The 27,034-nt window shown below is 44.4% G+C and overlaps 1 protein-coding gene across 8 annotated transcripts in view; it reads right to left on the bottom strand.

Annotated features, from left to right (window-relative positions):
* The window catches only part of si:dkey-174m14.3 (uncharacterized protein LOC563117 homolog), a 44,849-nt gene extending 18,098 nt beyond the window's left edge, over positions 1–26,751 (bottom strand). Inside the window, exons 1-3 of one of the 8 annotated variants that reach the window (XM_020056351.3) lie at positions 25,828–26,751; positions 15,574–15,602; positions 15,062–15,163 (exon numbers count right to left, since the gene is read on the bottom strand). In XM_020056351.3, coding sequence (XP_019911910.2) covers positions 15,062–15,163; positions 15,574–15,602; positions 25,828–26,373 — 677 coding nt within the window. In that variant the 5' untranslated portion in view covers positions 26,374–26,751. Of the gene's footprint in view, positions 1–15,061; positions 15,362–15,573; positions 15,603–15,743; positions 15,788–15,823; positions 16,003–25,827 lie in introns of those variants that run through there. The other 7 variants (XM_020056350.3, XM_010882263.4, XM_010882268.4 and 4 more) reach the window with 7 other exon arrangements.
* Positions 26,752–27,034: the final 283 nt, after the last annotated feature.

Below are 27,034 nucleotides of genomic sequence, written 5' to 3'. Positions count from 1 at the left end.
ATGCAAACAATCACAGTCAGACCACAACTCCCTGTACGCAACGCGCACAATCACAGTCAGACCACAACTCCCTGTACACAACACACACAATCACAGTCAGACCACAACTCCCTGTACGTAACACACACAATCACAGTCAGACCACAACTCCCTGTACGCAACGCACACAATCACAGTCAGATCACAACTCCTTGTAAGCAACACACACAATCACAGTCAGATCACAACTCCCTGTACGTAACACACACAATCACAGTCAGACCACAACTCCCTGTACACAACGCACACAATCACAGTCAGACCACAACTCTTTGTACGCAATGCAAACAATCACAGTCAGACCACAACTCCCTGTACGCAACGCGCACAATCACAGTCAGACCACAACTCCCTGTACACAACATACACAATCACAGTCAGACCACAACTCCCTGTATGCAACAATCACAGTCAGACCACACAATCACAGTCAGACCACAACTCTTTGTACGCAATGCAAACAATCACAGTCAGACCACAACTCCCTGTACGCAACGCGCACAATCACAGTCAGACCACAACTCCCTGTACACAACACACACAATCACAGTCAGACCACAACTCCCTGTACGTAACACACACAATCACAGTCAGACCACAACTCCCTGTATGTAATACACACAATCACAGTCAGACCACAACTCCCTGTACGCAACGCACACAATCACAGTCAGATCACAACTCCATGTAAGCAACACACACAATCACAGTCAGATCACAACTCCCTGTACGTAACACACACAATCACAGTCAGACCACAACTCCCTGTACACAACACACACAATCACAGTCAGACCACAACTCCCTGTACGTAACACACACAATCACAGTCAGACCACAACTCCCTGTATGTAATACACACAATCACAGTCAGATCACAACTCCATGTACGCAACACACACAATCACAGTCAGATAAAAACTCCCTGTACGTAACACACACAATCACAGTCAGACCACAACTCCCTGCACACAACATACACAATCACAGTGAGACCACAACTCCCTGTATGCAATAATCACAGTCAGACCACACAATCACAGTCAGACCACAACTCCCTGTACGCAACGCACACAATCACAGTCAGATCACAACTCCATGTACGCAACACACACAATCACAGTCAGATCACAACTCCCTGTACGTAACAAACACAATCACAGTCAGACCACAACTCCCTGTACGCAACGCACACAATCACAGTCAGATCACAACTCCATGTAAGCAACACACACAATCACAGTCAGATCACAACTCCCTGTACGTAACACACACAATCACAGTCAGATCACAACTCCCTGTACACAACGCACACAATCACAGTCAGACCACAACTCCCTGTACGCAATGCAAACAATCACAGTCAGACCACAACTCCCTGTACGCAACGCGCACAATCACAGTCAGACCACAACTCCCTGTACGCAATGCAAACAATCACAGTCAGACCACAACTCCCTGTACGCAACACACAATCACAGTCAGACCACAACTCCCTGTACACAACATACACAATCACAGTCAGACCACAACTCCCTGTATGCAACAATCACAGTCAGACCACACAATCACAGTCAGACCACAACTCCCTTTACGCAATGCACACAATCACAGTCAGACCACAACTCCCTGTACACAACGCACACAATCAAAGTCAGACCACAACTCCCTGTACACAATGCAAACAATCACAGTCACACCACAACTCCCTGTACGCAACACACAATCACAGTCAGACCACAACTCCCTGTACGCAACACACAATCACAGTCAGACCACAACTCCCTGTATGCAACGCACACAATCACAGTCAGATAACAACTCCCTGTACGCAACAATCACAGTCAGACTACACAATCACAGTCAGACCACAACTCCCTGCACGCAATGCACTCAATCACAGTCAGATCACAACTCCATGTACGCAACACACACAATCACAGTCAGATAACAACTCCCTGTACGTAACACACACAATCACAGTCAGACCACAACTCCCTTTACGCAATGCACACTATCACAGTCAGACCACAACTCCCTGTACACAACGCACACAATCACAGTCAGACCACAACTCCCTGTACGCAATGCAAACAATCACAGTCAGACCACAACTCCCTGTACGCAACACACAATCACAGTCAGACCACAACTCCCTGTACGCAACACACAATCACAGTCAGACCACAACTCCCTGTATGCAACGCACACAATCACAGTCAGACCACAACTCCCTGTACGCAACAATCACAGTCAGACCACACAATCACAGTCAGACCACAACTCCCTGCACGCAATGCACACAATCACAGTCAGATCACAACTCCATGTACGCAGCACACACAATCACAGTCAGATCACAACTCCCTGTACGTAACACACACAATCACAGTCAGACCACAACTCCCTGTACACAACATACACAATCACAGTGAGACCACAACTCCCTGTATGCAATAATCACAGTCAGACCACACAATCACAGTCAGACCACAACTCCCTGTACGCAATGCACACAATCACAGTCAGATCACAACTCCATGTACGCAACACACACAATCACAGTCAGATCACAACTCCCTGTACGTAACAAACACAATCACAGTCAGACCACAACTCCCTGTACACAACGCACACAATCACAGTCAGATCACAACTCCATGTACGCAACACACACAATCACAGTCAGATAACAACTCCCTGTACGTAACACACACAATCACAGTCAGACCACAACTCCCTGTACACAACATACACAATCACAGTGAGACCACAACTCCCTGTATGCAATAATCACAGTCAGACCACACAATCACAGTCAGACCACAACTCCCTGTACGCAACGCACACAATCACAGTCAGATCACAACTCCATGTACGCAACACACACAATCACAGTCAGACCACAACTCCCTGTACACAACATACACAATCACAGTCAGACCACAACTCCCTGTATGCAACAATCACAGTCAGACCACACAATCACAGTCAGACCACAACTCCCTTTACGCAATGCACACTATCACAGTCAGACCACAACTCCCTGTACACAACGCACACAATCACAGTCAGACCACAACTCCCTGTACGCAATGCAAACAATCACAGTCAGACCACAACTCCCTGTACGCAACACACAATCACAGTCAGACCACAACTCCCTGTACGCAACACACAATCACAGTCAGACCACAACTCCCTGTATGCAACGCACACAATCACAGTCAGACCACAACTCCCTGTACGCAACAATCACAGTCAGACCACACAATCACAGTCAGACCACAACTCCCTGCACGCAATGCACACAATCACAGTCAGATCACAACTCCATGTACGCAGCACACACAATCACAGTCAGATCACAACTCCCTGTACGTAACACACACAATCACAGTCAGACCACAACTCCCTGTACACAACATACACAATCACAGTGAGACCACAACTCCCTGTATGCAATAATCACAGTCAGACCACACAATCACAGTCAGACCACAACTCCCTGTACGCAATGCACACAATCACAGTCAGATCACAACTCCATGTACGCAACACACACAATCACAGTCAGATCACAACTCCCTGTACGTAACAAACACAATCACAGTCAGACCACAACTCCCTGTACACAACGCACACAATCACAGTCAGACCACAACTCCCTGCACGCAACGCACACAATCACAGTCAGATCACAACTCCATGTACGCAACACACACAATCACAGTCAGATAACAACTCCCTGTACGTAACACACACAATCACAGTCAGACCACAACTCCCTGTACACAACATACACAATCACAGTGAGACCACAACTCCCTGTATGGAATAATCACAGTCAGACCACACAATCACAGTCAGACCACAACTCCCTGTACGCAACGCACACAATCACAGTCAGATCACAACTCCATGTACGCAACACACACAATCACAGTCAGATCACAACTCCCTGTACGTAACAAACACAATCACAGTCAGACCACAACTCCCTGTACACAACGCACACAATCACAGTCAGACCACATTTTCCTGTACGCAATGCACACAATCACAGTCAGACCACAACTCCCTGTACGTAACACACACAATCACAGTCAGACCACAACTCCCTGTACACAACATACACAATCACAGTGAGACCACAACTCCCTGTATGGAATAATCACAGTCAGACCACACAATCACAGTCAGACCACAACTCCCTGTACGCAACGCACACAATCACAGTCAGATCACAACTCCATGTACGCAACACACACAATCACAGTCAGATCACAACTCCCTGTACGTAACAAACACAATCACAGTCAGACCACAACTCCCTGTACACAACGCACACAATCACAGTCAGACCACATTTTCCTGTACGCAATGCACACAATCACAGTCAGACCACAACTCCCTGTACGTAACACACACAATCACAGTCAGACCACAACTCCCTGTACGCAACGCGCACAATGACAGTCAGACCACAACTCCCTGTACACAACATACACAATCACAGTGAGACCACAACTCCCTGTATGCAACAATCACAGTCAGACCACACAATCACAGTCAGACCACAACTCCTTGTACACAACACACAATCACAGTCAGACCACAACTCCCTGTACACAACATACACAATCACAGTGAGACCACAACTCCCTGTATGCAACAATCACAGTCAGACCACACAATCACAGTCAGACCACAACTCCCTGTACGCAATGCACTCAATCACAGTCAGACCACAACTCCCTGTATGCAACGCACACAATCACAGTCAGACCACAACTCCCTGTACGCAACAATCACAGTCAGACCACACAATCACAGTCAGACCACAACTCCCTGTACACAACACACACAATCACATTCAGACCACAACTCCCTGTACGCAACAATCACAGTCACAGTCAGACCACAACTCCCTGTACAAAACACATACAATCACAGTCAGACCACAACTCTTTGTACGCAATGCACACAATCACAGTCAGACCACAACACTTTGTACGCAACGCACACAATCACAGTCAGACCACATCTCCCTGTACACAACACACAATCACAGTCAGACCACAACTCCCTGTACACAACGTACAATCACAGTCAGACCACAACTCCCTGTACACAACATACACAATCACAGTGAGACCACAACTCCCTGTATGCAACAATCACAGTCAGACCACACAATCACAGTCAGACCACAACTCCCTGTACGCAATGCACTCAATCACAGTCAGACCACAACTCCCTGTATGCAACGCACACAATCACAGTCAGACCACAACTCCCTGTACGCAACAATCACAGTCAGACCACACAATCACAGTCAGACCACAACTCCCTGTACACAACACACACAATCACATTCAGACCACAACTCCCTGTACGCAACAATAACAGTCACAGTCAGACCACAACTCCCTGTACAAAACACATACAATCACAGTCAGACCACAACTCTTTGTACGCAATGCACACAATCACAGTCAGACCACAACTCCCTGTACACAACATACAATCACAGTCAGACCACAACTCACGCACACAATCACAGTCAGACCACAACTCCCTGTATGCAACAATCACAGTCAGACCACACAATCACAGTGAGACCACAACTCCCTGTATGCAACAATCACAGTCAGACCACACAATCACAGTCAGACCACAACTCTTTGTACGCAATGCACACAATCACAGTGAGACCACAACTCCCTGTACACAACATACACAATTACAGTCAGACCACAACTCACGCACACAATCACAGTCAGACCACAACTCCCTGTACGCAACAATCACAGTCACAGTCAGACCACAACTCCCTGTACAAAACACATACAATCACATTCAGACCACAACTCTTTGTACGCAATGCACACAATCACATTCAGACCACAACTCCCTGTACACAACACACAATCACAGTCAGACCACAACTCCCTGTACACAACACACACAATCACAGTCAGACCACAACTCAAGCACACAATCACAGTCAGACCACAACTCCCTGTATGCAACAATCACAGTCAGACCACACAATCACAGTCAGACCACAACTCCCTGTATGCAACAATCACAGTCAGACCACACAATCACAGTCAGACCACAACTCCCTGTACGCAACAATCACAGTCAGACCACACAATCAGTCAGACCACAACTCCCTGTACACAACACACACAATCACATTCAGACCACAACTCCCTGTACGCAACAATCACAGTCACAGTCAGACCACAACTCCCTGTACACAACATACAATCACAGTCAGACCACAACTCACGCACACAATCACAGTCAGACCACAACTTCCTTTACGCAACAATCACAGTCACAGTCAGACCACAACTCCCTGTACAAAACACATACAATCACATTCAGACCACAACTCTTTGTACGCAATGCACACAATCACAGTCAGACCACAACTCCCTGTACACAACACACAATCACAGTCAGACCACAACTCCCTATACACAACATACAATCACAGTCAGACCACAACTCCCTGTACACAACATACACAATCACAGTGAGACCACAACTCCCTGTATGCAACAATCACAGTCAGACCACACAATCACAGTCAGACCACAACTCCCTGTACGCAATGCACTCAATCACAGTCAGACCACAACTCCCTGTATGCAACGCACACAATCACAGTCAGACCACAACTCCCTGTACGCAACAATCACAGTCAGACCACACAATCACAGTCAGACCACAACTCCCTGTACACAACACACACAATCACATTCAGACCACAACTCCCTGTACGCAACAATCAGAGTCACATTCAGACCACAACTCCCTGTACAAAACACATACAATCACAGTCAGACCACAACTCTTTGTACGCAATGCACACAATCACAGTCAGACCACAACTCCCTGTACACAACACACACAATCACAGTCAGACCACAACTCACGCACACAATCACAGTCAGACCACAACTCCCTGTATGCAACAATCACAGTCAGACCACACAATCACAGTCAGACCACAACTCCCTGTATGCAACAATCACAGTCAGACCACACAATCAGTCAGACCACAACTCTTTGTACGCAATGCACACAATCACAGTGAGACCACAACTCCCTGTACACAACATACACAATCACAGTCAGACCACAACTCCCTGCATGCAACAATCACAGTCAGACCACACAATCACAGTCAGACCACAACTCCATGTACACAACACACACAATCACAGTCAGACCACTACTCCGTGTTCGCAACAATCACAGTCAGACCATACAATCACTGTCTGACCACAACTCCCTGTACACAACACACAATCACAGTCAGACCACAACTCCCTTTACGCAATGCACTCAATCACAGTCAGACCACAACTCCCTGTACACAACGCACACAATCACAGTCAGACCACAACTCCCTGTACGCAACAATCACAGTCAGACCACACAATCACAGTCAGACCACAACTCCCTGTACACAACACACACAATCACATTCAGACCACAACTCCCTGTACGCAACAATCACAGTCACATTCAGACCACAACTCCCTGTACAAAACACATACAATCACAGTCAGACCACAACTCTTTGTACGCAACGCACACAATCACAGTCAGACCACAACTCCCTGTATGCAACAATCACAGTCAGACCACACAATCACAGTCAGACCACAACTCCCTGTATGCAACAATCACAGTCAGACCACACAATCACAGTCAGACCACAACTCTTTGTACGCAATGCACACAATCACAGTGAGACCACAACTCCCTGTACACAACATACACAATCACAGTCAGACCACAACTCACGCACACAATCACAGTCAGACCACAACTCCCTGCATGCAACAATCACAGTCAGACCACACAATCACAGTCAGACCACAACTCCATGTACACAACACACACAATCACAGTCAGACCACAACTCCGTGTTCACAACAATCACAGTCAGACCATACAATCACTGTCTGACCACAACTCCCTGTACACAACACACAATCACAGTCAGACCACAACTCCCTTTACGCAATGCACTCAATCACAGTCAGACCACAACTCACGCACACAATCACAGTCAGACCACAACTCCCTGCATGCAACAATCACAGTCAGACCACACAATCACAGTCAGACCACAACTCCATGTACACAACACACACAATCACAGTCAGACCACAACTCCGTGTTCGCAACAATCACAGTCAGACCATACAATCACTGTCTGACCACAACTCCCTGTACACAACACACAATCACAGTCAGACCACAACTCCCTTTACGCAATGCACTCAATCACAGTCAGACCACAACTCCCTGTACACAACGCACACAATCACAGTCAGATCACAACTCCCTGTACGTAACACACACAATCACAGTCAGACCACAACTCCCTGTACACAACAATCACAGTCAGACCACAACTCCCTGTACACAACGTAGACAATCGTTAATATCAAGAGTTCATCTGTGCTTAAGTGTGGCCTTTCTTTGACCCCAAAACTGTTGGTTCTGTTTTGTTTCACAAAAAAGTGTTGTTCAATTCGGATTAATCAGTACTTGCTATTGACAATAATCTAATAATCAAATATCACCTCAAATTGTAAAAAATGGATTTCCCACGTAATGCATTTTAAAAGGCTTTTTATGTCTAAAGCATTTAAGAAGAAAATATAACCTACATTAATTCATATTTATTATTCATGTATTTATTCAACAGGGACAGCACACCTTCATCAACATCAATAATACAGTTGAACAGCCACCGTGCCCGGGTTAGGCAAGAGCTAATTAGCACCCGCAGTTCCTGGGCAGCTACTGTAGGAGATACTGCGCTGGTCAGTTACATTCAAATACTCACATAAAACAATACCAAATGGAAATACATTACATGCAATGAAATATAACCACAACCAATTTTTTCTCTCTAGTAATTACTGTGTTCATCTGTTGTCTTAGATATGAGGGGTCTCTGGTACTCGTGTGCATGGACCTGGTTATATTAGAGCTCTTATTTAAATTGTATTTCAAAGTACAATAATAAGTGCAATTATTCAAGTGTATGGGCAGTGTATTCCAGGATTTAATATCTATTCATGAGAGTGCGATGGTCAGTTTTCTTGGCCACATAGGCCCCTCTGTTTACTGCCCTGTTATCCTGGGGTACAGTAGAGGTGAAGGGGCGGGGTCATGCAGGGTCTTAAAGACTAAGTTAACATTTCTGAATCTGAATACTGCTTCAAGCTGTCCACACTGAATATGTTATGTTTCTGGACAACGGTGGTGACTGACTATAAAGAATCCTGTGTTTGTAGATTGATTTTTAGATGGTGGCTCCTACATTTGGGCCAGCTTGTGTGGCAATATCTTAGATAAGAGAGCATCCTAGCATGTGTTTTGGCAGCTTCCTGTGTAGTTAACATTGTTGAAGTCCAAACTTCACTATGTTAACTACCTTCTTCTCCTGTTTTTTTTCTATCAAGTAGGAGTCCAAAATGATGTCACGGCATTATTCAGTTACTCCACATTGACAGGGACCGCTAGCTGTGAAGTCAGCAGTGCATTCAAAACGGGTCTTGTCACTACCTCAGGCAGCATTTATTGAATTAAACCACAGCTTCTTTTAGCTTGTTAAGAACATGGTCTACTTTATGAGTGTATATAAACAGTATCAGTCAAATGTTTGATACACCCATTCAAGTGAATGGGTAAGTGTCCAAGCCTTTGACTGGAACCGTATATAACGTTTCATGAATCAACTACAATCATAGTAGTACAGAATAAGTCTAAAAATATGGTGAACTTGAATTTTGATGAGTTATTGAGTTTACAGGGCTCCAGAATCTTTCAAATCCCAAAGAGCCCAGACTACTTCCTGCCCACATATCAATGTGGACAAGATCAGAACAAAAGATGTATGGTACAGTGAGGAAAAACATTATTTGATCCCCTGCTGATTTTGTACGTTTGCCCACTGACAAAGAAATGCTCAGTCTATAATTTTAATGGTAGGTTTATTTGAACAGTGAGAGACAATAACAACAAGAAAATCCAGAAAGACGCATGCCAAACATTTTATAAATTGATTTGCATTTTAATAAGTGAAATAAGCATTTGATCCTCTCTCAATCAGAAAGATTTCTGGCTCCCAGGTGTCTTTTATACAGGTAACGAGCTGAGATTAGGAACACACTCTTAAAGGGAGTGCTCCTAATCTAAGTTTGTTACCTGTATAAAAGACACCTGGGAGCCAGAAGCAATCAATCAATCTGATTCCAAACTATCCACCATGGCCAAGACCAAAGAGCTCTCCAAGGATGTCAGGGACAAGATTGTAGACCTACACAAGGCTGGAATGGGCTGCAAGACCATCGCCAAGCAGCTTTGTGAGAAGGTTATTCGCAAATGGTTATTCGCAAATGAAAGAAACACAAAAGAACTGTCAATCTCCCTCGGTCTGGGGCTCCATGCAAGATCTCACCTCGTGGAGTTGCCATGATCATGAGAACGTTGATGAATCAGCCCAGAACTACACGGGAGGATCTCGTCAATGATCTCAAGGTAGTCACCAAGAAAACAATTGGTAACACACTATGCCGTGAAGAACTGAAATCCTGCAGTGCCCGCAAGGTGCCCCTGCTCAAGAAAGCACATGCACAGGCCCGTCTGAAGTTTCCCAATGAAAATCTGAATGATTCAGAGGAGATCTGGGTGAAAGGGTTTGCGTTCAGATGAGACCAAAATCAAGCACTTTGGCATCAACTGATCTCACTGTGTTTGGAGGAGGAGGAATGCTGCCTATGACCCCAAGAACACCATCCAAACCGTCAAACATGTAGGTGGAAACATTATGCTTTGGGGGTGTTTTTCTGCTAAGGGGTCTTCACCGCATCAAAGGGACGGTGGACGGGGCCATGTACCTTCAAATCTTGGGGGAGATTCCCTCAGCCAGGGGATTGAAAACGGGTCGTGGATGGGTATTCCAGTATGACAATGACCCAAAACACACGGCCAAGTCAACAAAGGAGTGGCTCAAGAAGAAGCACATTAAGGTTCTGGAGTGGCCTAGCCAGTCTCCAGACCTTAATCCCATAGAAAATCTGTGGAGGGAGCTGAAGGTTTGAGTTGCCAAACATCAGCCTTGAAACCTTAATGACTTGGAGAAGATCTGCAAAGAGGAGTGGGACAAAATCCCTCCTGAGATGTGTGCAAACCCGGTGGCCAACTACAAAAAACGTCTGACCTCTGTGATTGCCAAACCAAGTTGGTTTTGACACCAAGTCATGTTTTGCAGAGGGGTCGAATACTTATTTCACATATTAAAATGCAAATCAATTTATAACATTTTTGACATGCGTTTTTCTGGATTTTTTTGTTGTTATTCTGTCTCTCACGGTTCAAATAAACCTAACATAAAAATGATATACTGATCATTTCTTTGTTGGTGGGCCAACGTACAAAACAGCAGGGGATAAAAAAATGTTTTCCCTTACTGTATATATCAGGCTCTAGTTTCCCATTCCCAACAGCTTTTGACTTAGTACTGGTAGAGTAGGATTCATGAAGTGTTACTGGCACATAAACAGGAGAAGAGTATAATCAGGCCACTTATCCAGGAAAGAATTTGGGATCAGTGGAGAAGTCCGATACCTGATGGAACCAATGTCAGGAAAATACGGCAAACGTGAGGAAATTACACAAATTGGTGCACACAAACAAACACCGGAAACAACAACAAAACGCAACATAACGGATGGAGAACGCACACATGCATGCAAACACATGCTGTTCCGAAACAAAAACAAGCTCCGCCCGCAGGCAATACAAAACGTGTTATGGTGCCAAACAACCCTACAGGGAGTTGTTCATTCTCCCAGATTGTGATTTGTTTTCCCAAAGTTACACTTCAACTGAGATGTAAAACTTTTCTGGCAGAGTAACACTAAGTCACAGATTGTAAAAAAAAAAAAAACAGGTCATTTTATTCCAAAGGAGAACGTGTTATAGTTTACTTTCTCACACATAATGAAAGCCAAAAATAATATAGGTTTTAAGATAGCTTGTTAGTTCGGATGCAAGATATTGTGGAAAAGGATACTTGGACATTGTGTCTGTTTGTGTGGGTGTGTGTGTGAGCTTCTGTCCTTGCATATGTGTGTGTGTGTACATTTTTGCGTGTCTATATAATGTACACCTATTTCCATATACCGTACGTTCTCCATTAGGCAAGATTTTTAATTGAAACTAGGCTTTGGGGAACCAATCTGGTGTGTTCGAATTAGAATATAATGAAAATAAATGTAAGAGCCAAAATATTTGTCTACCTAACTATGCAAGCATTCATCATTAGTTGGCCTGTCTGTCCTTCATGTCTATCATTTTTCCCCCCATTCCAACCCATGTTGACCCTCTGCGAAGGGGGGAGGGGAGACAGAGGAGAGGGAGATAGGGAAGGGGGACAGCCGGAGACAGCCAGACATAATGTTTGGACAGAGGGTGAGATTCACTGTGGTTTTGAGGATAATCATCTCCAGAGTAACTGGCTATAGCTCACATAATGAGTAAGAGAGGAAACCAGAGAACAAGGCGACAGTAGAGAGAGGGACCAAGAGGAAGACACAGAGAGGGAGGCAGAGACAGACTGAGAGAGAGAAGACTGACAGCTGACAGGTCTGTCTCCATGTGCACTGAGGCATGTTTTGAATAGCTCATTAGTGAATAGTCATCCAGCCATGTCCAGTCTGAGAGACAGTCTCTACCCTACTAATTTCTACCCACCACGACAAGGCTAGAGGGCCACACGACTGCCTTCCTCACCAAGAGTCATCCAGCCATGTCCAGTCTGAGAGACAGTCTCTACCCTATAAAATTATATCTGCCACAACAAGGCTAGAGTGCCACATGGCTCTCTTTCTCATCAATGGTTATCTAGCCGAGTCCAGTCTGAGAGACAGTCTCTACCCTATTAAATTATATCTGCCATGACAAGGCTAGAGGGCCACACGACTCTCTTTCTCACCTACGTATCTCTCCATATACTGTACACCTGCTATCCCAGCTGACCGCGGAATACATACAGTAAATTAGAAAAAGACACAGCAGATATGTCAATATATCTAGACATCTATTGGCTGGGATCACTGGCACAGCAGTGCTGAGTGAGGCAGTCTGGGATTTGGAGTAAAATCTTTTTATATGTGTCTCTTTTTGGTTTTATGCCTTACTACTCTGTGTTTCTCCAGGGTTGTGTATAACACATTTTTTTATATCAAGTTTTTCAAAATACAACAAGACCCTGGGTGAGGAACAAAAAAATATTCTTAAAATGTTGCCATTTTAAGTAAACCCATTTCCTTCCATTTTACACATTTTGCCATGATTTACGCCATGTTTATATTCCATCTGAGCAGTAACTTTTGGCTGGGGGGCCTACAGGACAATTGGGTTAAGGTCACCTGAAGATGTACCTGTGATGAGCCAAGCTATGGCTGTCACTGTGGGTGAGGTCCAAGACTCTGTTCTGTTTGTAAATTGAAACCAGTGATGAATGCATAAAATTAGTAAAAACACAACCACATGACTCACCCCTGGTGTGAGTCCATTTAAAGATTATTTAAAGAGACAATAAAGAGGGGATTGGTGCATAGCTAGTCCCCATTAGTACTGAAGTGTAAATGTTTTTTCATGTCAATAATTTCTGGCTAAGCCAATGAAATCATTCCACATTTTTGTAATAACAACGTATTTATAAAACAACTAGCGTCTATAATAATGTAGATCATGCACCTGTGCTCTAGAAGTGTATATTTAAAGTAGTTTGTGGCTAACACTGGTCACAGAGGTGAATACAATCAATACAGGGTGTTGGTGTAACTGCCCATCAGATTAAATGACGCAACCTGCGCTTCTCAAAAGCCATTTTGCCTCATCAATCCACAGAGCAGTACAATGTTTAGAGTCTGCCTTTATTAGTACTTAATGTTCCAGGTTATTTACAGGCTTTTTTTTTTTATCGCCGGACAAGTTAAACAAAAAATATAGAGACGGCAAGACCGAAGCTGATGTATGAGGGAGGTACAACAGAAATTAAAAGTAAGAGAGACTGGGACATTTAATTTTTCAGGTGTTAAATATAAAACTATTTGAATCATTTGTGATTTGTTACTATGGAATGAAGTAAGCCGGAACCCAAATGTTTGGAGGAGAGTGCTCAGAAATGCTGCTTGCAGGCAGCCGACCAGCACTTTGATTAAGTAACTCATTGCTGCAACACTCAGGAGGCCACAAAATAATATTTAAAATAAAATGGAATATATTAACTAATAAAAAATATGACATCCTGCTAAAAAAAACAATAAGAGCAAATCAGTTTAATGGCAAAGCACATTGGCTGGAAAAAACTTGACAGAATGCAGGAACCTACAGGAAGAAACCTCAAGAGGTACTTGGCATTTTCTCCATCTAACATTGAAAAAACAATTTGTGGCTTCTCTGAAACTAGGTGACTCCCCAGAATAATATCAGACATATGAGTACTAAAAACATACAAACCCATCCTAGTTCACTCAGCAAATCTTCAATCAACCTTTTTAGCAAACCTGTTAGCCAAGCTTTGTCTCTTGCATTTAGGAGAACATATTTAAATACAGAAGAGTGTATTTCTAAATGTCCATGCTTCCTGTACTGAATAAAAAGACAGAAGAAATTGGTGGCATAACTGTACAAGAGCAGGTTAACTACATGCTTGAAGTGAGGCAATTTACAAGTAACCTTAGCAAAGCACGAAAATATGATCATTCTAAATTCTAAAGGCTGTAGGCTACACCAACATAAAGCAAGCTGAAACTGCGCACATACAGTACCAATAAATCGCGCACACGGACAGATAGACAGACAAACACACACACACACACACCTACACAATCACTAACATACATCACACACCATGCCACCTCCCAATCCCAAATCAAAGGTGTCCCCTCTGCTGAAGAAGCAGTACCTTCCGCTGGTGCTCACACAGAGCCTCATAGTGAATCGCCTGGTGCCTGAGATGATGACAGAGAAATCCTGCTTTCCTGCTGCCTGCTGCCTCTGCTGCTCACTGTATGTGTGAGGGGAGCAGTGCTGAGTGTGTGTGTGTGTGTGTGTGTGTGTCTCTGCCTGTGTCTGTGTTTGTATGTGTGTGCTGGGGCTGCTGGTGAAAGCCCTGTTGTGTAAACCAGGGCTGGCTTACCCAGCTCTGAAAAGCCCGGAGAAACCCCCGGCAGTAGGACAGAGGAGAGGAGGGAACAGAGGGAGATACGAGGGAGAGAGGAGGAGAGGAGGAGAGAAATAGGGATAGATAGGGAGAGGAAGGTAATGAAGAGACAGACGATAAAAAGTCAGAACTAGAAAAGGACAGAGAAAGGAGAGAGGGTGAGGAAAAGTGAGAGAGACCGTGGAACAGAACGTGTTTCTTTGAGCTTGGTAGTCAGGCAGAGAAGGACAGAGAGGGAAAGAGAGTCATCTTACCTGATGGTGTTCATCTCTTCGTCAGGAACCTATAAGGAAGTCAAAGCAGATTAGAGGATCGGACGAGTCCATTGGCTACTGAGACTACTGCCAAAAGCATCGCTAGTCACAATCAAGTAACAAGACACTCACTCACACATAAACACACACACATTTAATTTCACACTCACAGACTCTGCTCCCATCTCCGCTCTCTCTCTCTCAATCACTCTCGCTGTCTCTTTATTTTCTAAATTCTCCCTATCCCTACCTTATTCCCTCCTTTTCTTTCTGTCTCTCTTTGTCTCTGTTTCCCTCTCTCTCTCTCTGTTTCCCTCTCTCTCTGGTGCTCCTTCCCGCTATCTTTCATGCAGAGAGCCTACCAGGCTATATAGCCTGTCTACATCTGTGTTTAGCCTAGGTGTGAAGCTAAAATCGTGTCGTATTGGGATAGAGAAACAGAGAGACCAACTGCACCCCCCCCCCCCCCCCCAACAAGAGAGATACTGTCAGTGACTCCATGTCTGAATAGAGCTGCAGGGAGAGAGAGACATCCAAGAGAGAGAGGGCTGTGGAGAGAGAGGTGGATGGATGGAAACAGGTGGCCCCATCTGTTGAATTTCACATATTATGTCACCAGCCAGTGAGGAGGAATGAGATTCTCACCTCGTCTGCATGATGCTTGGATTCTCAAGGAGAAAAACCCACCCCACAGGCCAGCCCTCTGTCTCTCTCTTCCACTCTTCCAGGCTTTCTCTCTTCATCTCTCCCCCTCTCTTCCTTCTCTATCCATCGCTCTTTCAGTTCCTCTGTAACACTCTGCTTCTGTCTCTCTCTTTATTTCCTCTCCCTCTCTTGCCCCTTATACATAATGTATTAGGTGAGATTAAGACATTCTCCATTCAGATTTTAGAGTGCAGGGCTAACCAAGTCGCAGGGACATTCAGTGGTATATTTCCTTCTTTAAGATTGAGCTTAAGTAGTCAAGTTGAAGGCAATCACTGGAATGAACTGAAGAACATAACATGCTGTGCATGATAAAACAAAGTAATGGACAAAATACACACAGTTTGAAAACTCTGTGGTTATTTCACAGGAAATGTGATGAGACCAGAAGGCCATTTGATGGATGTCACAGCCCTGTTCTATGCCAGCATCATGTTCTGTACAAGGACTCCTGTGACATGCCACTGAGAGAGAACTCAACTTTACAGTTACACGCACATATAGAACACACACACACACACACACAAGAATACACACATAGTATACACACCTATTCACAAACGCACACATACAAGCTGACATCACACTGTTGTCTCTCAGCCCCCTCACCGCCCACCTTTTTTTCAAGCAGTTGCTAAGGTGACGGCAAATACTGAATTTTAATCAGACAATAAATTAAGGCAATGTTATTTTCTACTTCATTATTGAATGTCTATGATACCTATTATGTATGGCGAGGTGATGTCTTTATGCTTTTGAAAGCTGTAAAGACCAAAGTCATATGATTCTTACAGCACGATGACAGAATGCAACATTTTCTATGTTCCCAGTTGAAACTCATGTTGAAAAATGTTTTTGCTTTTCAATGCACCGGGCAACAGCAACAAATCAGTAATAACCTCTCATGGACATATGGATGTAAGAGGAGTATTAGCTGTGCCTATTGAAAGACTGTGGAACGCGATGAATAAAGCATACATTGTATAGGGAACAGAGATTTCTTCTTGCTGATTAAAAAGTTCCACTATATAGCTACCAGAAATGTACATGTAGTCCACGTCAGTCAGTTTAAGCATAATGCAAAATAATGTAAAGTTGAGCTTTTCCACGTGAAGAAAGTCAAACACACAGCAAGTGAAAAGCTCAAAGCACAGAGCTCACCATGAAAGTTAACCCAGTGAATTACGTGCATAGAGACACAACAATAATTTCACATTTGACAGTTGAATATATCAACTGTTCCTAATCATTCTACAAGAGTCATTACATTCCTGATCCAATCATCAGTACCACAGTTGCATTGGCAGATGGCCAGGCAAGCCCAGGTACAGCAGACAATCACTAACAGAAGACTGGCTGTGATATCTGTCTGAAGCTCCTGTTCTCCCAAATAACCAGAGACCACTTGACAGTCACCAACCCGTATCTGTAAAGACCAGCAAGTATATCACAGGTTTGACTAATTGCAGTTTTCACCACAACTTCATTTTGATTAGACAATTAGAATGATCATGTGATTTCAAACATTATATTTAAAACCCCTCGATGCAGTCTGGTGGCATGTGCGGTGAACGTAAATGTGGAGTTTGGTGAGAGCACATGGCTGTTAGAGTAATGTTGGATGCCTCCTGAGCTGCGTTGCTTCCTGTGGCCAGTTTTGTTGGTTTGTATGTTGTCGGATTTTGTGTACAGATTTTAAATAGCATGTTTTCCCAGCTGATGTTTAAATAACAGATGGAAGACGATGAAATGAAATCTTTAAAGGTAATTGAAATTCAAGAATGTTTGGCTGGAGTGTGGAGATGTATAGAAAACTATGAAAACCTCACTTATTATATTGTATACAGGTCTTGCGTTTCTTGGTCCCTATTTCAATCTGCCTGCCCAACCATACCCACCCTTAGTACTACTGGACTCTGTCACTGCCTTACAAAGTCTGATAAGAAAGTTTTCATGTGTCATTGCTGCTATTCCTGTATTTCCTTTGCAAGACTTGCACCTTAAAATTGTCATCATTTCCTATTTAGAACTGCCACTGTACTTGCATTTTCAATTGTCACATACGTGTCTACCTCGGGAACCTTATTGCTGCTACCGCTGCATCTCAGTTGCACATGCTACCCTACTCCTTCAGTTTGCCTCGATTGCAAATTCAGAAGCCACTGAGAATTGTCACTTTTACTTTCACAACTATTTATCCCACTTGTACATACACTATAGTTAATACTTGTAAATGTTCTGCCCTCCTCTATTTGCTTTTCATTGCACATTTAGAATTGCCATATGTAATGCATTTGCATTAATTGCACATCTATACATTCCACTTGTACATACATACATACAAGATACTTACAAGATACTTAATACTTGTAAATTTGCTGCCCTCTTCCATTTGCACTTCTGGTTAGATGCAAAATGTATTTCATTGTACTGTACTTGTACTCGTTCAGTGACAAAAAAGCTGAACTTGATCTAATCAACACAGATATGGAAAGAAAACAGATGCCCCTTCCACCTTGTGACATATACTCTACATTACATTCATTTCCCATGACCCTAATGGTCCTAGAATTCCCTACATATCTCTGATTGTGTCTCTGACATTAACATCACAATTCATGTGCATTGTGCAGGAAGTACATTCTTGTGTAACATGGAAAGCAGTTTTTAACTTAGGATGTTCAGATTTAAGCATAATTGAATATAAAAATCATCCCACAGGATACCATGCTAAACGCATCCTGAACTGCCCCCAGTCCACAACATTTATACAAAAGTGTACATCACATATAAGTCCATACCATACCATCTTCTTCCGCTTATCCGGGGCCGGGTCGCGGGGGCAGCAGTCTAAGCAGGGATGCCCAGACTTCCCTCTCCCCAGACACTTCCTCCAGCTCTTCCGGGGGGACACCGAGGCGTTCCCAGGCCAGCCGGGAGACATAGTCCCTCCAGCGTGTCCTAGGTCTTCCCCGGGGTCTCCTCCCGGTGGGACGGGACCGGAACACCTTCCCAGGAAGGCGTTCCGGAGGCATCCGAAAAAGATGCCCAAGCCACCTCAGCTGACCCCTCTCGATGTGGAGGAGCAGCGGCTCTACTCTGAGCTCCTCCCGGGTGACCGAGCTTCTCACCCTATCTCACCCTAGAAATTCTGTCCATAAAAATTACGAACAGAACCGGTGACAAAGGGCAGCCCTGCCGGAGTCCAACATGCACTGGGAACAAGTCTGACTTACTGCCGGCAATGCGGACCAAGCTCCTGCTTCGGTTGTACAGGGACCTGACAGCCCTTAGCAAAGGACCCAGGACCCAGGACCCCACTCCACAAGATGCCGCGAGGGACACAGTCGAATGCCTTCTCCAAATCCACAAAACACATGTGGATTGGTTGGGCAAACTCCCATGAACCCTCCAACACCCTGTAGAGGGTATAGAGCTGGTCCAGTGTTCCACGGCCCGGACGAAAACCACACTGTTCCTCCTGAATCCGAGGTTCTACTATCGGCCGTATTCTCCTCTCCAGAACCCTGGCATAGACTTTCCCGGGGAGGCTGAGAAGTGTGATCCCCCTATAGTTGGAACACACCCTCCGGTCCCCCTTCTTAAAAAGAGGGACCACTACCCCGGTCTGCCATCCCAAAGGCACTGTCCCCGACCGCCACGCGATGTTGCACAGGCGTGTCAACCAAGACAGCCCCACAACATCCAGAGACTTGAGGTACTCAGGGCGGATCTCATCCACCCCCGGTGCCTTGCCACCGAGGAGTTTCTTGACCACCTCAGTGACTTCAGCCCGGGTGATGGACGAGTCCACCTCTGATACCTCATCCTCTGCTTCCTCAATGGAAGAAGTGACAGCGGGATTGAGGAGATCCTCGAAGTACTCCTTCCACCGCCCGACGACATCCTCAGTTGAGGTCAACAGCTGCCCACCTCTACTGTAAACAGCGTTGGTAGGGCACTGTTTCCCTCTCCTGAGGCGCCGGATGGTTTGCCAGAATCTCTTCGAGGCCAGCCGATAGTCCTTCTCCATGGCCTCACCGAACTCCTCCCAGGCCCGAGTTTTTGCCTCCACAACCACCCGGGCTGCAGCCCGCTTGGCCTGTCGGTACCCGTCAGCTGCGTCAGGAGTCCCACAAGCCAACCAGGCCTGATAGGACTCCTTCTTCAGCTTGACGGCATCCCTTACTTCCGGTGTCCACCACCGGGTTCGGGGATTGCCGCCTCGACAGGCACCGGAGACCTTACGGCCACAGCTCCGAGCGGCCGCTTCGACAATGGCGGTGGAGAACATGGTCCACTCGGACTCAATATCTCCAGCCTCCCTCGGGATCCAGTCGAAGCTCTGCCGGAGGTGGGAGTTGAAGATCTCTCCGACAGGAGACTCGGCCAGACGTTCCCAGCAGACCCTTACAGTACGCTTGGGCCTGCCGAGTCTGTCCAGCTTCTTCCCCCGCCATCGGATCCAACTCACCACCAGGTGGTGATCAGTTGACAGCTCCGCCCCTCTCTTCACCCGAGTGTCCAAGACATACGACCGCAGGTCAGATGAGACGACAACAAAGTCGATCATCGACCTGCGGCCTAGGGTGTCCTGGTGCCACGTGCACTGATGGACACCCTTATGCTTGAACATGGTGTTCGTTATGGACAAACTGTGACTAGCACAGAAGTCCAATAACTGAACACCACTCGGGTTCAGATCAGGGGGGCCGTTCCTCCCAATCACGCCCCTCCAGGTGTCACTGTCGTTGCCCACGTGGGCGTTGAAGTCCCCCAGTAGAACAATAGAGTCCCCAGTCGGAGCACTTTCCAGCACCCCTCCCAGAGACTCCAAGAAGGTCGGGTACTCTGCACTGCCGTTCGGCCCGTAGGCACAAACAACAGTGAGAGACCTATCCCCGACCCGTAGGCGCAGGGAAACAACCCTCTCGTTCACCGGGGTAAACTCCAACACATGGCGGCAGAGCTGGGGAGCTATAAGCAAACCCACACCAGCCCGCCGCCTCTCACCATGGGCAACTCCAGAGTGGTGAAGAGTCCATCCTCTCTCAAGGAGTGTGGTTCCAGAGCCCAAGCCGTGCGTAGAGGTGATCCCGACTACCTCTAATCGGAACCTCTCAACCTCACGCACTAACTCAGGCTCCTTCCCCGCCAGCGAGGTGACATTCCACGTCCCTAGAGCTAGTTTCCGTGTCCAGAGATCGGGTTGTCTAGGCCCCTGCCTTCGACTGCCGCCCGATCCTCTTCGCACCGGCCCCTTATGGTCCCTCCTGTGGGTGGTGAGCCCACGGGAGCACATATAAGTCAATGCAGTCAATCAATTTTTTTTAGCAAACTAAAGACCTTATTACAAAGGACTTATTATACATAGCATATGACTATGCTTTCATTAAACCTGCATTATTATACTACTTCAATACATGATTAATCGCACACTTGATTAAAATCATACATATGATTATCCTATGTGTAAAGACCATTCTTGGTATGATGTCCCTAAGACTTAATTGAGAAGTTCTGTTATGGTTATCAAAATGTAACAGCTGATTATTCGGACCAATCCTGATTTGAAGGGGAGAAGATATTTTGGCTCAGACTTCTGGCTGAGAGTTTTGAGTTTAGAAATGGTAAAAACTTCTCATTAGTATATTTTCTCCCCAGAGAACTTAGGCTGCAGCCAGAAATGTATTTATCTGTATCCACGATTTCCAGTGCTTTCTCAATGGAAGCCACACATTGGCAGACAGTGGAAATGATTCATCCTCTATCCAGAAAATGTCCATCCATTTTCACGAGCAGATGAGTTGAGTCACATGAGTTACATGATAGAATCCTGTGTTGTACCTGAGTCACATGATAGAATCCTGTGTTGTACCTGAGTCACATGATAGAATCCTGTGTTGTTCCTGAGTCACATGATAGAATCCTGTGTTGTTCCTGAGTCACATGATAGAATCCGGTGTTGTACCTGAGTCACATGATAGAATCCTGTGCTGTACCTGAGTCACATGATAGAATACTGTGCTGTACCTGAGTCATGTGATAGAATACTGTGCTGTACCATACCCGAGTCACATGATAGAATACTGTGCTGTACCTGAGTCACGTGATAGAATACTGTGCTGTAGAGTACCTGAGTCACATGATAGAATAGTGTGCTGTACCTGAGTCACGTGATAGAATACTGTGCTGTACAGTACCTGAGTCACATGATAGAATACTGTGCTGTACCTGAGTCACGTGATAGAATACTGTGCTGTAACTGAGTGAGTCACAATTACAGTTTTTCTTTTTTCACTTTCCTTGCTTTTGCCGGACCGTGTAAGCTGTGAATGTCTCTTACTAAGTCTGTCAGTCCCTTGTTAAATAGTATAGTGGTTAGAGTTGTGGGCTACAGAACAGCAGGTCCTGTGTTTGACTCCTGCAACAGTCAACACACATTATGCCGGAGGTTCAGGACAAACAAAAACTCTGCTGGCTATAACTTTCTGTAGCTACGGGAAGCCTAAAATGAAAATCTTTACTGTGGTGATGGCCAAACGAGGCTACATTAGCGTTATTATAGCAGCAGGATATTATGCTGGCAGCACTCAGATTTTCATTATCACAATAAAAGCCACCATTGACATTCATAAGGCCATATAGTTAACAATCTAGTATGTAAAAAAAGAACAAACAAGAATAACATTGGAACAGACATTAAACATAAAAGGACAGACTAGATTGACAGACTAGATTGTTAACTATATCACCTTATATAATTCAATGATGTCTTTTATTTTGAAAAGATTTATCTGAGTTAGCGCTGCTAGCATAATATCCTGCTAGAAGAACGTCCATCACTAGTTTGCTGTTATATTGCGATTATTTCTGTTGGATTTTCGAATGATGTCTTAGCATTTCTTCAGGATAGTCAAACACTTCACTGGCTACACGATTCACTCTTCTTTTCAATTGACATAAAAGTCTGTTATCATCACCTATATTGATATTAGTTATTGTATCAATGTCGTTCACAAAGGGCAAATAAGCTGTTAAAACGGCCAGTGGCAAAAACCATACAGTTAATAGATGCTATTTGTGGTGGAGGTAAACTTAATAAAAAACCTAATTAGTTTAACACACTGCGTAAAGGCGTCTAGCGACATACTACTGGCTAATAAGCTTTTAAAACGACCAGTGGCAAAAGTCATGCATTTCATAGATACTATTTGTGGTGGAGGTAAACTTAATAAGAAACGTTACTCAGTTTAACACAATGGTTAATGGTGTCTAATGAAATATTCAAACTTGACGTGATGTACCGCTCCGTGGTGTAATGTTAACGACACAGCCTTTTACCTAGCGGCTGGGGTTTGAATCTTGAGATGGCCAACCTTTCTATTGCGGGCCGGCTGAACTAGTCTTGCCTGGGTTCTTGTTTAAATGCATTAAGACTTTCAAAACATTAAATATATGACATAAAACTACCTATATTAAAACTTAATGGGAAGTAAACATATCAAAGCATGGGCTGAATTACTCCTAAAACGATGTTACCATAGATGGCCCATGCAGAAAGAATGTCACTCAAGATCATGGACATCCAGAAACAAAAGGTTTTATTTTATGTTTTCACATTTGTCCTTAAGAAATTAAATGATACTGTATATTCAGAGAATATATACCAAGCTATCAAATGACTTGTAACAAAATACAGCAATATCCAAATATATTTGACACATATATTGTGCTCTATATAATGAATTCCTGAATATTCTTATTTTGATGTCATAGTTGATCTGCTGAAATTGAGGCAGACCCGTTGTTCAGCCTCTTTCATGGAAAGGCCATTTTTCACAAAATGGTCAATATTTGTGGCACAAATGTAATATAGAACTATAGTTCTACTATTCCCCTTTGAGGTATTCCTCTTCCCCTCACTTTGCTTGGTCTATTCTTGCAAATAGCAATTCAAAGGTGACATGTTTTATGCATGAAAAGGGACTGATTGGTGATTTAACAATTGTGCAAAGACGATTTTATACATGCAGAAGAAGTTCACATTGAAGGGAGTAGTTTGAATCAGCTGTGACCAAATGTATTAACCTCGTTCGGCATGATTTATTAAACTGTCTTGCAGGTTTCCTAGAGAGTTGTGTTTTTCAAAAATGTGGTTGGCGTATATATTATTTGTGAAAGCAATGAGAAATTACTGTTGTAATATTTTTTTTAAAACTACTTCATCATAATGGAAATTAAAGGTATCTTAGGAATCGAGAAAAAGTACAGTCCATTAAATAAAATGTACATTAATGAAGAATGTACCGTAAGCAACATGTACAGTATGCAGTTTTACCACAATCGCTAAAAACAAAAACTGGTTTCATTAACAATATACACTAAAGCATTTTGCAAAGTTACATAAGGAAAGTCATATACCCCAACCCATAAGCACCACTCACACAAACCTCTGTTTCACTCAACCTTTATTGCAAAACCCATGTCTTTGTGAACCAAAATCGTCACCATGTTATCATGTAGAGGACAATATTATTAAGTGAACCAAACTCAAATCATTACAATTCTTTCGACACACAGTTGTCAAAGTGTGAAGATCAACAAGCACGGTTACTCAACAAGCAATAAGGATACAAACATGACTAAAGAGGCTCATAGATAAGTTCAACTGTATTTTGGAGCGATGGATAAAAACATCAGAGAGAGAGAGGGGTAGAAGAAAAGGAACAAGGGGAGGAGGTGGATGAGGAAGAGGAAGAAGGAAATGGTCCGTAATGAGTTTCTTGACAATGTACTTGACCCTGTTCTTGTACATTATATGATAATAAGGGAAACTGGGCTGAGACTACAGCCAAACCTGAGCCGTTTTACTGTTGCATCAATTATCCAGATTTGAAAATAGGTTAATTACTGGAGACGTATTTGACTACTGTGCTGACTACCCTACGGTTTTCTATACTCTGAATTTGTATGCATTGGCAAACCAGAACAGCAAATGAAAATGCTGATGTTGTTTCATTTTGTGTGAGAAGTCTGGGTTTTAATCAATGTAGTAGGATTTTTGCAAAGTGTATCTTATAGTTTGGAGAAAATTAGAACACATTTAGGAAATGTGTGTTAGCAGTTGTGAAAAAGGTCTAATTCTTCTTAGCTGTTTGCAATGGGTGTTTGGTAGTGATACTGTATTTTATACTTTTGTGTGGCATCTGAGGGCAAAATTTTATTCATTTGACAAAAAATTGCCTTTTGAGAACAATATTTGTGTTTATAATTTTGAGAAAATGTAGTACACATTCAGGATACGTATGTTAGCCTTTGTTAAAATTCTTAAAGCAGCATGTTGATGCTGCTCAAACGTTATGTAAATTGTTAGACTTCATTTTCTTTAGACAATATTTTGTTGAAGAAACTGAAATTCCATTGGTAATTACTGTGATTGCACAATAGTGTATAGCACAATTTGTGTCCTTAATGTAAATGAATTAGTATACAAATGTCACAACACATCAAGGTAGAAGAGGACAAACCACAATGATTTGAACTCACCATGTTGATCCCTCTGGGTAGAGAGTAGGATCGGTAGTGGGATCTCACACCTAACCCCTCATCGCGCAAAGCTAGACTTGGACTTCTCATCCATCCAAAAGTTCCCTGCCAGAATTCTGGAGGAGCTGCTTTTCCTCCCAGTGCCATTGTCCTCTGCCTCTCCAGCTTTGACAATGTTCTCTCCTTAGTAGTCTTGATGTCCTTCAGCTCATCCTCCCTCCGGACACTGTCGATGTCTGTCTCCAGGTAGGCTTTCCCCACCGTCGACTCTGTGCGATCTTGCATCCTCTCCCCAGGCCGAGTGCTCTGCTGCTGGGAGCCTGAGCAGGGCCAACTGCTGCCCCACCGGCGCTCTGCTTGGACAATGTCGTCTCTGGACCCTGTGGTCGGGGTGAGGCTCGGGCCAAGTGAGCTGGATCTTGGCGGGGGGGGGGGGGGTGGTCGTTTTCTGAAGGCATCCAGGCTGACCGGACCAGCGCTCTGCCGCTCACGTCGTCCAAGAACTCTGAGAACTGTCTGCAGTCTTTTTTTCCAGCCAACAATCATTTGCTTTTGCTTCTGGTGGCTGTTGTGGAGTTCTGACTACTGGAGGTCAGGCTCTGTAGGGAACAGGGTCCCAGCCCTTTCTCTCCACACTGCCCCTCCCTGTGGTGCCTCCTCCTGCCGCTCAGAGGGGTTGCATGCCCCTCCCTGGAGTCCATGTGGGCTCCTTTTGCCGTGGGGCTTGAGGTGGGGCCACAGAGTCTGGGCTCGAAAGTCTCCCGAGAGACAAGAAGGCTAGGGAGGCTACCCATGTCTGGAGAGGCAGCATGGATCTCCTCTGCATGGTTGCTGCTAACTAGACACATTGGGGAAGAGCTGAAGGATCCCTTCAGTAAATCTGTAGTAATGACTGAAACATGGTTCGGTTCACGTCAATGATTGCAAAGTGTTGTTCAGCCCCAATTCTGTCCTTTCTGCCAGTCGGGTTGACCTTGTCTGGTTTATTTATACCCCACGCCAAATGAGTGGCCATCTACCATGCAATATGACACTATGTCGGCCCCTGGACCACCTCAACTAGCACAGTAATACACGACCCCTCTGAGGGCTGCCGCATTGGAAGTAAAAGACAAAGTAGCCTAAATATGTGGCCTTCATATGCTATCTTCCATCCCCTTGTTACAGCTTTATTAAACTAAAAGGTTAGTTAGTTACTGTCCAGGTT

The sequence above is a fragment of the Esox lucius genome, chromosome 18 (assembly GCF_011004845.1).
Source record: "Esox lucius isolate fEsoLuc1 chromosome 18, fEsoLuc1.pri, whole genome shotgun sequence".
NCBI lineage: Eukaryota > Metazoa > Chordata > Actinopteri > Esociformes > Esocidae > Esox > Esox lucius.
This window is presented reverse-complemented; position numbering and strand designations above follow the sequence as displayed.